This window comes from Pelodiscus sinensis, chromosome 26, assembly GCF_052426305.1.
Source record: "Pelodiscus sinensis isolate ZL-2025 chromosome 26, ASM5242630v1, whole genome shotgun sequence".
In the NCBI taxonomy this organism is placed as follows: Eukaryota; Metazoa; Chordata; order Testudines; family Trionychidae; genus Pelodiscus; species Pelodiscus sinensis.
The window spans coordinates 21,417,566-21,430,889 of NC_143077.1; the positions used below are offsets into that span (position 1 = coordinate 21,417,566).

At 37.9% G+C, this 13,324-nt stretch overlaps 1 protein-coding gene across 5 annotated transcripts in view; it reads right to left on the reverse strand.

The window, feature by feature from the left end:
• EYA3 (EYA transcriptional coactivator and phosphatase 3) overlaps positions 1 to 13,324 on the reverse strand; it is a 157,485-nt gene that overhangs the window by 100,604 nt on the left and 43,557 nt on the right. For 3 of the 5 annotated variants that reach the window (XM_075908770.2, XM_075908768.2, XM_075908766.2), the window contains exon 2: positions 8,892 to 8,990. The exons of the other annotated variants lie outside the window; for them this stretch is intronic. In XM_075908770.2, coding sequence (XP_075764885.2) covers positions 8,892 to 8,924 — 33 coding nt within the window. In that variant the 5' untranslated portion in view covers positions 8,925 to 8,990. The remainder of the gene's footprint in view (positions 1 to 8,891; positions 8,991 to 13,324) is intronic. 5 annotated transcript variants of the gene reach the window in all.

A 13,324-nucleotide genomic window follows, 5' to 3' on the forward strand; every position in this document is an offset into this window, starting at 1 on the left:
CTAACATCCTCTACTGTGAAGACTGAAGCAAAGAATTCATATAGTTTCTCCACAATTACTTTATTGTCCTTAAGTTCTCCTTTTGTATATCAATCATCCAGGGGCCCCACTGGTTGTCTAGCAGGCTTCCTGCTTCTGATGTACTTAAAAAACATTTTATTACCACCTTTTGAGTTTTTGGCTTGCTGTTCTTCAAACTCCTTTTTGGCTTTTCTTATTACATTTTTACACTTAATTTGGAGGTGTTTATGCTCCTTTCTATTTTCCTCACTAGGATTTGACTTCCACTTTTTAAAAGATACCTTTTTATCTCTCTCTGCTTCTTTTACATTGTTGTTAAGCCACGGTGGCTCTCTTTTAGTTTTTTACTGTGTTTGTTAATTTGGGGTATACATTTAAGTTGGGCCTTTATTATGGTGTCTTTGAAAAGTGTCTATGCAGGTTGGAAGGATTTTACTCTAGTCACTGTACCTTTTAATTTCTGTTTAACTAACCTTCTCATTTTTGCATAGTTCCCCTTTCTGAAATGAAATGCCACCGTGTTGGGTTGCTGAGGTGTTCTTCCACTATTTGATCTGAGGAAGTGGGTCTGGCCCACGAAAGCTCATCATCTAATAAACCATCTTGTTAGTCTTTAAAGTGCTACATTGTCCTGCATTTTGCTTCAGCTACCCCAGACTAACACGGCTACATTTCTATCACTTTCCCACCACAGGAATGTTACATGTTATTATATTATGGTCACTATTTCTAAGTGGTCCTGTTATAGTTACCAGGAAGGAAAGATAAAGAGCTCGCTTTTGGCATGTTCAGTTGTTAGAAAGCCTGGGCTACAATTTCATTTGTTTGGAGAGAGACAGCTCTAAAGCAGAGAAGAGGGCTGAGAATGTCTGCATTAGCACATCTTAATGCAGGATCTGACTTCACTTCTATTGGTGTTTTTTCTATTGTAAAGTATTTACACTGCTTTTGTAGATAAGGATTCAGGCTTTAATGAATGAATAGTGGAGCAAACCCTAGAGCTCATGACTTCGCGTGATTACATTTCAAACAAAAAAGAATTAAACAACGAATAGTCCTGCAGTACCTTAGAGACCAACAAAAAGTGTAGACAGTATCATGAGCTTTCGTGGATACAACCCACTTCTTCGCAAAAGCTCATGATACTATCTACATTTTTTGTTAATCTCTAAGGTACTGCAGAAATATTCATTGTTTTTTAATTTTTTTCAGTTACAGACTAACACGGCTACCCCTCTGAAATTTCACACTAAGTTTACACAGGTGTTAATGGCTTACAGTAAGAAAGAAAAGGACTTTTAGCAGATTGTTTTGGAGTGTTGTAGATATCTGGTACTTTTTTTTATAATTTTACTTTATGGCCACTTGGTTGATTTATTTATATAGCTGTTTTCAGTATGCCCCATTTTGGTGAGTTTACTAGCTTGAGTTAAAGCTTATTGCAAATCTATCCTAAACTGTTCTTATTTCAAAAGTTTCAGAGAGGTAGCTGTGTTAGAGTGTAACTAGAAAAATTTAAAAAACAACAGTCTTGAAGCTAGGGATATTAAATATCAGTTAATTGAATAGTCAATAAACCTTGTGAATTCTTATCGGTTAGTCAACTATTCTATACTCCCCGGGAAGCCCCTGTCCGGGGAAGGGAGAGGGGTCAAAGCTCCCGGACCCGGCATAAGCCAGAACTGAGCCAAGCTGCCTGCCCACCTGGCTCCTAATACACTTTAAATGAAGAGCCGCAGCAGGGGTAGGTCCAGGACGCAGTGCAAGCTGGGCTGCTGGTCAGCCTGCTGAAAAATTAACTGGCAAGGGGTGGGAGGGAAATGCATGTAGTCTGTAGCATTAATCTATAAGCTTTTGCTTACTGGTTAATCACGTATACTATTATATCCCTACTTAAAGCACCTTAGAGAGACTAACCATCTACATCTTTTGTTAGCCTTTAAGGTGCTGCAAGACTATTCATTGTTCTTATTTCAGCTAAACCTCCAAGCCAGAGAAGATCTTTTTCTCCCTGTGGTCCCTGGCTATATTCTTAGGTGTGTCATGCCAGCCAAAGACAAAGGGACAGCTCGCTTCCCATTGTTTTATACATTTTACTTTGGACAGGAACTTTTTTTCCCCCTGTCCCACCTTCCATGGAAAATTCCCTGGTCAGTCCCTACCAGTTGGGGTGGTCACATCTTTCTAAGGCCAACCACTGCTCAGACTTAAAGGAGACTATTTACAGGTCATCACCCAGACACTGAGGTGTCCAAGCACTGGAAACTCCTTTGATGGCTTTCATTTGCACATTTAAAACCATAAACCATTTCCTATCCCATAGTTCTACCTTTACATACAAGAGTGATACATACACCAAAATAAGCTCTACAGATCCAGCAAGCAGACATTAAAACTGATTGGTTACATGAGGTATTTTGTCCAAAGCATCTTTGAGTTGTGCATATTTGTATCCATAAGTCAATTTCATAAAGCATGGGGGGAGGGAAACAGTCACAACATGTACTCCTAGAATAGCATTAATTTTTTTATTTGATTTTTCAATAAACATCTTAAGCATTGCTCCTTGTTAATTATCCCTCGTTTTAATATTTCTTCTTCTTCCATATTTATAAATGGTTTCCAATGTATGTTTATAGCTAGATTTCTTTGTTTGAACTCGTGGTGCACATCCACACACAACCTCAGTATTGGTGTTGCACATGAGACATTTCAACCCTCCCAAAAGATCATTCAACCTGTCTAAGAATGGAAAATGTTAGAGGGAACACTGGTGGGGAACCAGCTTTTGAGCCAGTTCCCCATGAGCACCAGATCCCATGGAGCTGCCCCTCCCCTGCTTTGCTGCCTCTGATATGAGTGGGGAGCCAGCTTTCAAGTTGACCTTCCACATGTACCAGCTACGTGGAGCTGCCTGTTCCCCCCCTACCCTCCTTGCTGGCTCTCCACGAGATCCGGCTTCATGGAGACGCCTGACCCTCCCCATGCGGTTGCCAAGCAGGATGCTGGAGCAGCCTCTGTCCGCAGGAGGGGAGTTTACACTCCTGTGGACTTTATGAGCACATAAGGAGGGTGTTACCTGCATAGAAGTGTTACCTACCATGAGAACTTTGTGAGCCTTGTCAGACCTCTCCAAGATCTACCCCTTGCATTCCTGCTATTTGTGGCACTCCTGCCAGCCATAGAAACTTGGGGGGATGTGGAAAATGGTGAGTGCTGAGCGAGGGGTCATGGGGGAACTGCAAAGAGCGATGAAGGCGAGGTGGGAGAGCTAAAAGGGAGTGGAAGTACTTCAGTTCTATGCTAATCAATCTTCCATGGAGTCCTGCTGATGCGAACAACAGGAAATATCTCTTCTTTCCCTGCCCTTGAGCATTCCTTTACCACACAGACCACATTGCTCCTGGCAGTTCTGCTCTTGTACCCCAGCCAGAGAGCCATCCCCCACAATGCATCACTCCAGAAAATAGCTGATTCTTCACCTGAAAGCCAGGTGAGGAATAGAATTATAGATGATTAGGGTTGGAAGAACAAGATAATCTAGTACAAGCCCTGCAGGACCAACCCCAACTAAATCATTCCAGCCAAGGCTTTGTCAAGTCTGGTCTTAAAAACCCCTAACTATTAAGACTCCACCATCTCCCTAGGATTGCTTCGTCATAATCCCAGTGAAACAGTTTTTCCTAATATCCAACCTAGACCTCCCCTACCACAACTTGAGACCATTGCTCCTCCATCTTCCATCTGTGACCACTGAGAACAGCCTCTCTCCATCCAATTTGAAACCCCCTTCAGGTAGTTGAAGGCTGCTATCAAATCCCCCACACTCTTCTGTAGACTAAATAAGCCCAAATCCCTCAGCCCTCTCCTCATAAGTCATGTGCCCCAGTCCCTCAATCATTTTCCTTGCCCTCGGGCAGAACTGCCTCCAATTTGTCCACATCCCTGCACAGAATCACAGAACCATAGAGCTGGAAGAGACCTCAGAAGGTGATCAAGTCCAGCCCCCTGCCCTAGGCAGGACCAATCCCAATTAAATCAACCCAGCCAGAGCTTTGTCAAGCCAAGACTTAAACACCTCTAGGGATGGAGACTCCACTACTTCCCTAGGGAACCCATTCCAGTGCTTCATCACTCTCCTAGTGAATAGTTTTTCCTAATAACCAACCTGGACCTCTCACACCACAACTTGAGACCACTGCTCCTTGTTCTGCCATCTGTCACTACTGGGAACAGACTTTCTTCATCCTCTTTGGAACCTCCCTTCAGGAAGTTGAAGGCTGCTATCAAATCCCCCCTCACTCTTCACTTCTGCAGACTAAACAGACACAACTCCCTCAGCCTCTCCTCATAGGTCATGTGCTCCAGCCCCCTAATCATTTTGGTTGCCCTCACTGGATCCTCTCCAATGTGTCCACATCCTTTTTGTAGTGGGGGGCCCAGAAAACTAGACACAATACTCCAGATGTGGCCTCACCAGAGCTGAATAAAAGGGGAATAATCACTTCTCTGGATCTGCTGGCAATGCTCCTCTTAAAGCAACCTAATATGCCATTAGCCTTCCTGGCTACAAGGGCACACTGTTAACTCATGTCCAGCTTCTCATCCACTGTAACCCCCAGGTCCTTTTCTGCAGAACTATTACTTAGCTGGTCGGTCCCCAGCCTGTAACAATGCTTGGGATTCTTCCGTCCCAAGTGCAGGACTCTGCACTTGTCCTTGTTGAACCTCATCAGATTTCTTGCGGCCCGATCCTCCAATTTGTCTAAGTCACTCTGGACCCTATCTCTGCCCTCGAGCGTATCTACCTCTCCCCCTAACTTAGTGTCATCCGCAAACTTGCTGAGGGTGCAATCCATCCCCTCATCCAGGTCATTAATAAAGATATTGAACAAAACCAGTCCTAGAACCGAACCGAACCTTGGGGCACTCCATTAGAAACCGACCACCATCCTGACCTCGAGCCATTGATCACTACCCTCTGGGCCTGGCCTTCTAGCCAGCTTTCTATCCATCTTACCATCCATTTATCCAATCCACATTCCCTTAACTTGCTGGCAAGAATATTGTGGGAGACTGTATCAAAAGCCTTGCTAAAGTCAAGGTATATCACATCCACTGACACGTCCACAGAGCCAGTTACCTCATCATAGAAGGTAATCAGATTGGTCAGGCACGACTTGCCCTTTGCGAATCCATGCTGACTATTCCTGATCACTTTCCTCTCTTCCAAGTGCCTCAAAATGGATTCCTTAAGGATCCCTTCCATGATTTTTCCAGGAACCGAGGTAAGACTGACTGGCCTATAGTTCCCTGGATCATCCTTCCTTCCCTTTTTTGAAGATGGGCACTACATCTGCCTTTTTCCAATCATCCGGGATCTCTCCCGATCTCCACAACTTTTCAAATATAATGGCCAAAGGCTCCTCAATGACATTTGCCAACTCCCTCAGTACCCTCGGATGCATTAAGTCCGGACCCATGGATTTGTGTACGTTTAACTTTTCTAAATAGTTCCTAACCTGTTCTTTACCCACCACGGGTTGTCCATCTTCATCCCATCTTGCAGCACTTAGCGCCCAAGTCCAGGAGCCAACCTTTGTCCGTGAAGACAGAGGCAAAGAAAGCATTGAGTACTTCAGCTTTCCCCACATCATCTGTCACTAGGTTACCTCCTTCATCCATTAGGGATATTTTCTAAATAGTTCCTATCCTGTTCTTTATCCACCAAGGGCTGTCCATCTTCATCCCATCTTGGGTTGCTTAGCGTATTAGTCCAGGAGCCGACCTTGTCCGTGAATACAGAGGTGTTGCAGCAACACAATTACTAAAATAACCAATATCTAATATCCGTAAGGGTATGTCTACACTTGCCCCCTAGTTCGGAAAAGGGAGGCAAATGAAGCATACCAAAGTTGCTAATCCCATACTTGATTAGCATATTCACGGCCGGTCGCCATTTTAAAATGCCGGTCGCCCGATTTAACTTGCCACGTGTAGACGCAGTGGTCCGATTTAAAACCCTTCCCTTGAATTAACCATTACTTTTCATTGCACGAGGACAATATATGTGGAATGTATAGGATGACTATTCAAACATTAACATTTTACTGATTCTTTAAATTTTATTTCAATTTTGCAAAACTGTCAAGAAAAATTTACCAGCCCTGACATAAAATCTGCTGGCCCATCCTTTGCCATGCTGGGTTGTTAAAGTCAGGTACTAAAGTTACATATAACTGTATGACTTGTCTTTTAACTGATATTGGGAAGGGTTTACTTTTTTTTAAAACTGCTACTCTGATGAGTAATACTATCACTTTTCATAACAAACATTAACCCTGGGATCACTTACCACCCCTCTTGCCACATATCTGACTCCCCATCTTTAACTTCAGTTCTCAGTCTCTCCCCGGGAATACTAAAGCACTGAGAGCAGGGTGGCAACTCACAATATGCAACAGACAGCTCTCTGACTGCTGCTGCTGCAAAGCACTTATAAAGAAAAGAAGGCACAGCAAGAAATGAAGACTAAATGACCCTTGCTGTCAAGATGTCAGGATGCAGGATATAACCTGTATGGTGGGATATTTTGGGATGGGAAAGAACCCTGTCACACACCATCTATACAAAATAATTAATGTAAACTTTAAGCAAACATGATGGTTATTCCACATTTGAATAATGCTGATGGAAACAAAAAATAATGAACTGTCTGGAATTACTCCTTTTTTCCATTCTTGCAAAATATTTTAGTATGAGTAATCACGTAAGTAATCAATAATGTGTAACACATCTTTTGTACTAGCAATCAGTAGTTTGTAATAGATTACATTTTCAAAGAATGTTACATAATTAATCCAAGCGGGGAAATCCAGTGCTAATGAGAGGGTGATTTCATTCCGTTCCTTATTTTTAAATGGTAAACTTAGGTCTCAACAATGCTCTCACTGTGAACAACGGTAGCTCAATTCATTAGTTCCCTCCCTCACTGTGTACAAATAACAAACAAATATAATATAAGCTATAATGGATGTTTTCATCACCTATATAAACGTCTAATCTTTTTAGAGTCATACAGAGCTCTCAATCTCAATGTACTCTTGCGTCAGTTTTCCACTCACACGAGTGTGATACAGGAGAGTATTTCTTTGATTAGTTTTAAATTTCCCATCTTTCAGTTTTATTGCATGTTCCCATGTCACTTTATCCATTCTTGTGATATGGGAAAAGTTACAAAATATTAACTAGATTTCTCAGAATAGTCAACCAGAGGAAATACAGTTCTTCAGTCTGAACATCCCCAAAAATCTTTCCCATGTAAAGATAATTAAATGTGTTCCTCCCAAAAATATCCCCATGTTTTCTAGTACATTTGATAACTTCAGTATAAGTAGCCACAGGCTACCATCAAAAGGAAGTAATGTTTTCTTGTTTTGTTTGCATCATGCTTGACTGAATTCTAAATATAACATTATCATTAATTTTTTGTTTGTAACCACTTTAATAATCACACTGGTTCATTTACTTCAAAGTTAGAGGTAGGACATTATATCAAATATGCTGACTATTAGCCTGCATTCACATTTACTCTTCCAGAACTGACAATAACATTCCATCTAAGTCATTTAAAAGACAAAATATGCACTAACATCTAAAATAGCTTTAAGAACTTAAGAAATTTTCTATCAAGAAGAGCATGCACAGTGATAAAACCTCCGAGGAATTTGAAACTGTAAATATAAACAGTTAAAATTAAAATGTCTTGTTTTGTGACACTATTTAAAAAACAGCAAATAGTCCTATAGCACCTTAGAGACTAACAAAAAATGGTATCATGCGTGGGCAAAACCCACTTCTTCAGATGAGTGGAGTTAAGCAGTCCAGAGTACAAACAATTGGCAGAGAAAGAGAGGGGGTGGAGAGGTAAAGAGAAAGGGGGGAAATGGGGAAAAAAATAATGTCAATTAGAATGTCCATGCTAAATGAGGCTAATAGAGTGGGCTCTAAGTAAGTGCTGAAGCTTCTCTCTCCAGCTGGCTTTTGAAATTGCTTTGACACTTTTAGAACTTCACTTTTTTAAGAATAGTGGTAAAAGTGTAGCCGTGTTAGTCTGGTGCAGCTGAAACAAAACACAGGACTGTGTAGCACTTTAAAGTCTTTAAAGTGCTACACAGTCCTGGTTTTTGTTTCACTTTTTTAAGTTATTTAAAATCAGTTATTCATCCTGAAATGTTAATTATCAGAACTTTGGTTTTAGGATGCAGTAAATGGGATTTTAAAACATATTTCACTCCAAATATACTTCTTAAATACAGACAAAGTTAAGTTAAATTAAATTCAATCAAATCAAAGGTGACAATACTGTTTCCTGCGATAACTGTTCACAATATACTAGGGAACTTCTCTAAGCTTTCCAGGATACCAGAAAAAATTAAAGAGCATACAGTTTACAGTAATTGTTTTACAAATGATAGAAATGTAGCCGTGTTAGTCTGGTGTAGCTGACTAGTCCTGTATTTTGTTTTACAAGTGGCATCTTAAATAGTAATTTTTCATTTTCTACAAATGGTTTGAAATAATATGTTTCATTGTACAAATTCTGAAGCAAATATTTATTAACCATTATTTTAAACTAAAATATTCCAAACTTCAAATGTACCTATCTACTTGTTTTATTACTGTAGTCTGTATAACCCCAGTGAGGCTAATGCACAAGATATTTTACCATCAGTAAAAATGATCACCACTTCTAGAAACACATCATAAATGAAAGGCACATTTCTTTCTATCCATAAGCATAACCACAATTGACTTTTTTTAAAACTGACATTTTCCAATAATTCATCATATTTTACAAATATACTTACTGGTTGTTCTGGTAAGTCTTGTGCCTCTTCCATGAGTATTAATATTTTTAATATGCTTAAATGATTAGAATGTGTGTCTTCATCTGCAGTCTTCAAAGCCTGTTAAAAAAGGTGTTCATAGCTTTATATACTTTGTGGGGTGCTTATCATTTAGGCTATCAGAGAATATTCATTTCTATATTTTCTGCTCTCAAGCTTTCTAAAATCATGTTGCCATCTCTAAAATAAGAGACCAAACTCACATATGGAGATTTTGTAAAACAAAGATTTACCTTTAAGCCCCAAAGACATAAACAGTGGGGGACTTTTTTAACGCACGTGGCGCAACTCCACTGCATTTCACTTGCAACATACTCACTCCAGAAGCCAATGTATTAAACATTTCAATCATACACGTGCACTGTGGTTGTACAAACACTTTAGGATTACCAGAGTTAATTTAAGTGATCAACTCCAGGCTACTATGTCAGTAAACAGAACGATACAATCTAACCTGTTTTAATTTAGAACATTTACATAACTGTCACACTAAAAATCAGGACAAGACGCACAACTAAATGTTTCTACAAGCAAGACTGATTAACAGCAATTATTGTTTAAATTGCATACTTAAGAATGTGTAGTCTCACCTTTTATTCTGAAAAAGTTAATTTCAAATAAAGTAAAGGTTTAATACTAAATGTTATCTGTCTTAAGCACTGACTGTAACAATTAAGAATCATGCCCACTGGACTTACCCACAGGAAAGTGAGAGTAGTGAAAGAGACGACTTTCATAATTGTTTTATTTTAATTCCTATAGTCTATTTAAAAAAAACTACTTCCCAGTGGCATTTAAAAAATCCATTAGATTTACACCGGTAAACAGTACCAACAGGACTCAGAATGTAAACAGAGGTTAAATAGTGATACCAAACTCTGAATATGAACCATTACAATTTAAACTTTAATTTCTCTTTGATCACCTCTATCTCCAAATCACTGACATAAAAACCATCAGCCAAACTCTGCTCACCACACTGAAATCAATGAATGTTTCATGAGCTGATTTACCTTCAATATGCATTTTGAGGGAACTGACAATTCTTCCACGATGTACAAAATAATTTTATACCCTTGCCTATAATTCAGTATTTCCCATAAAGAAACATGAAGTGCACAAAATAAGTACACAGCCATTTCATAGCTAGATTAAAGCAACCACAAAAAGCATGGAAAGAATACATAATAATTTAGGAATACATAAATAGCAGCAATGTGCATAATTTACTGATTGTATTAGACTCTGATCCTGTCACATTGCCATGGGCATCAATGGAAAAAGGATTGGCCCTATAGTCAGTAACATATAACAGCTGTTTTCTCCACATTTAGATACTTATATTTTGCCCCATTACTGTGGTATCTGAGCACCATCCATATAATGAAATTATCATAATGAAAAATAAATAGGCCAAGCAGTAGGACCTTATACAATATACTAAAATGAGCCAAAAAATCGAGTTAAGTTCAAAGCAAAACTAACTTTTTTTCAAATGTTTCTCACCAAAACAAAAACATGCACCTTTGGGTCAAACACAACCTATCTGAACTGAAATGTCTCAGTTTACCTTTTTTTCAGTTGGGGGTGATTATTGTGTATACACACACCCCTACCTTTTTAATTAGCTAAACTTCAAAGCAAAACACTTTCAAAACAGCCTATTTTCAAAAATAACTTACTCTTAAATGTCATTGACTTTCACTCAGATTAAGACCAAATGACAGATACTTCTGAAAAATGTACTGTGTGTGTGTACTACTCACAGCACAGCAGATGAAGGAATGTGTGGTAGTCTGAATTTGTAGTTTTTCAGTTTAAATGCATAGCATCACGTTACATATAAAAAGTTGATTTCTTAATTTCGTTTTTACAATTTACTCCTTTGTAATTTACTTTCAGTGAAGGAAATTGTGGATTTTAACAATTCCTGAAATATTTGCAAAAATGGAGTACATTTTCTGAAAGTTGTAAGCTGAAACAAAATGAAGATAACGCTATTAATCAGATTTTGATACAAATCCTATCTGACATTTTGACCTAGTGCTTCCATAAAATATTTTTATTTGGATTGGTTTTCCTCAGAAAGCAAGAGTTAAAACTCTCTTTGCTTTCTTACCTACATTTTTTAATTTTTTTTTTTTCAAATAAACTGAAGGGCAAATTTGTTCTCACAATATTGGAATTTGGACAATATAAGCCAAACTCACATGTAATTTATAAATAGGGTTTAAATTATGTATTTATTTAAAATGTTTTTACCCCGCCTCTCTATTTAAAATATTCAAGGTGGCTTACAAAATTTTTAAAACAGTACAAATGTATATAAAAAATTAAAATATGAGACCCCAGAGGGACATAAAACCTACTAAAAAGTCTCAAGAGGAGGAACACACACAGACTCAAACACCAATTCAAGCATGGGTTAAAAAAAAAAAACCAGAAGATTCTTCTTTGCAAACTAATCGGACATCTTGCAACCCCTGGATGAAGACTTCTCCAAATCAAATCATTTACTGCACCAAAATAAAAATGGAGAAATTTCTTGTCCAGGTGGCAAATGAACTTAAGCCAACACTTTCCTAGAGGAAAAGAGACTGTAAAATATTTGCTACAATGAATAGCCATTTATACTGAGGACATTCTATAAAGGCCAATCCAAATTGTAGCTAATATTACAGAGAAGCAGATAGAACACAACCAGCAGAAGAGAAATCATGTATCACAGGGGTTAATGGGATAATGGTAGTGCAGCTGGATAAAGGATTAGGAGTTCTCTAAGCAACATAGCTTTTTAGTTTAGAGTGTCTGTTTAATGTTTTATTCACACTTTGTCAGGGCACAAGATGGGTGGCATATGCCATATTATTTAGCAAACCTGCACCTTTGCTGACAAAGTTGGTAAAAAAAAGTTAGAAAAAATTAATTCTAAGTTTTTACTACTAATTTCAAAAGCAGATTTTTTAATTCATGAAAAATTAAGGTAGACATGCTTTGACAAATGTATCTACACAATTTCCACTGGACAACTTTTAAAAAAAAAAGTAGTCATATTTTACCAAAATCACCCTCAAGCATTCCTAGGTCCCCTACATAGTCTGAACTATTGTGCTGTTTCATATAGTCATTATACTTGAATCTTCAAAACTTCCAAATGATGGCTAACCTAATAAAAACATGAAGCCATAGTTCACTAGATTAGGAAATCAGAGTATTTTCAAGAGGAAAGTAACTGGTATCTGTGAATATAAACCAGTATTCAAAACATTAGTTCAAAAACCTACAGCAAGCCACTGAATAACAGGAGGCAATCTGAAGTTTCAAGCTCCTGAAGCAGTCTTGTGAAACTTCTTTTTAATTTGAAAAATAAAACTTTTGTCTTTTAATAAGACAGTTCAGTGTCTACCTTCTGAGCTATCTACAAGAAACAAGATTCCAGAAAAAATAAATAGCAATTTTTGTCAGCTATAAAACAGAATGATGAATATATACATCTAGGGACACTCTGAAATCTGAACAAAATTAATAAAGTTTTAGTGCTTTAAACCCAATCTGAAATTGTATTAATTAATTTAAGCTAATTTATTATCATTATGGGCAAGTAGCTTTTTGCTAGAGTCAGTATTATAAAATAAAAAGATTCCAAAAAGATAGATGCTTTATACGCCATTTGCTTTAGTTTGTTCAATTCACTGAAAAATCGTTTTCCTAAACTTCAAACTAAGAGACACAAAAAGCAGAAGCATGGACTATAACATTTCATATATCAATTTCTCAGGCTTCTGTTCCTATAGCAAAATTCTGACACTGTATCTCCATGTTAAACCTGCGTTAAAAGTGCTGACAGGTAAAAAGAGACCTGTTGCATTAAATCCTATTTTAAAAATCTTCACCAGGCAAGTCTGGAATGTTAAAACTCAGTGAGGATGAAGATAATTCCCTCAGCAACTCAGCCTGATATTAGCAGCAAATACCAATCGTCTTCTCCAGAATCATAGGCTTTGGCTTTGAGTCTTTAAAATGCCAGCTGGAACTTAGAGTGTCTCCCAAATTGCAAATGAATAAAGATACCACCAAATAATTTAAATATCAATGGAAAGCACTTTAGATACTTTTTTATTATTAAAAAACTGTGTCTGGTTTTTTCTCAAACTGTATTTGCCTGAATGTATGCTTTTCATATTCTACTCCCTTTTAAATAATGAAATTAAAGACAGACAGACAGATAGATAGAAGCTATAATGAACTATGATACACCTTGAGGTTTTAAAATGTATAATATTTTACACAATTCTTTCAATCCATTATCCTGCAAAGAATGTATAGCATTCCTGCATGTGATAGCAATTAATTCTGTAATGAATGGGTTAAAATAATGCTAAACTCCTGAATGG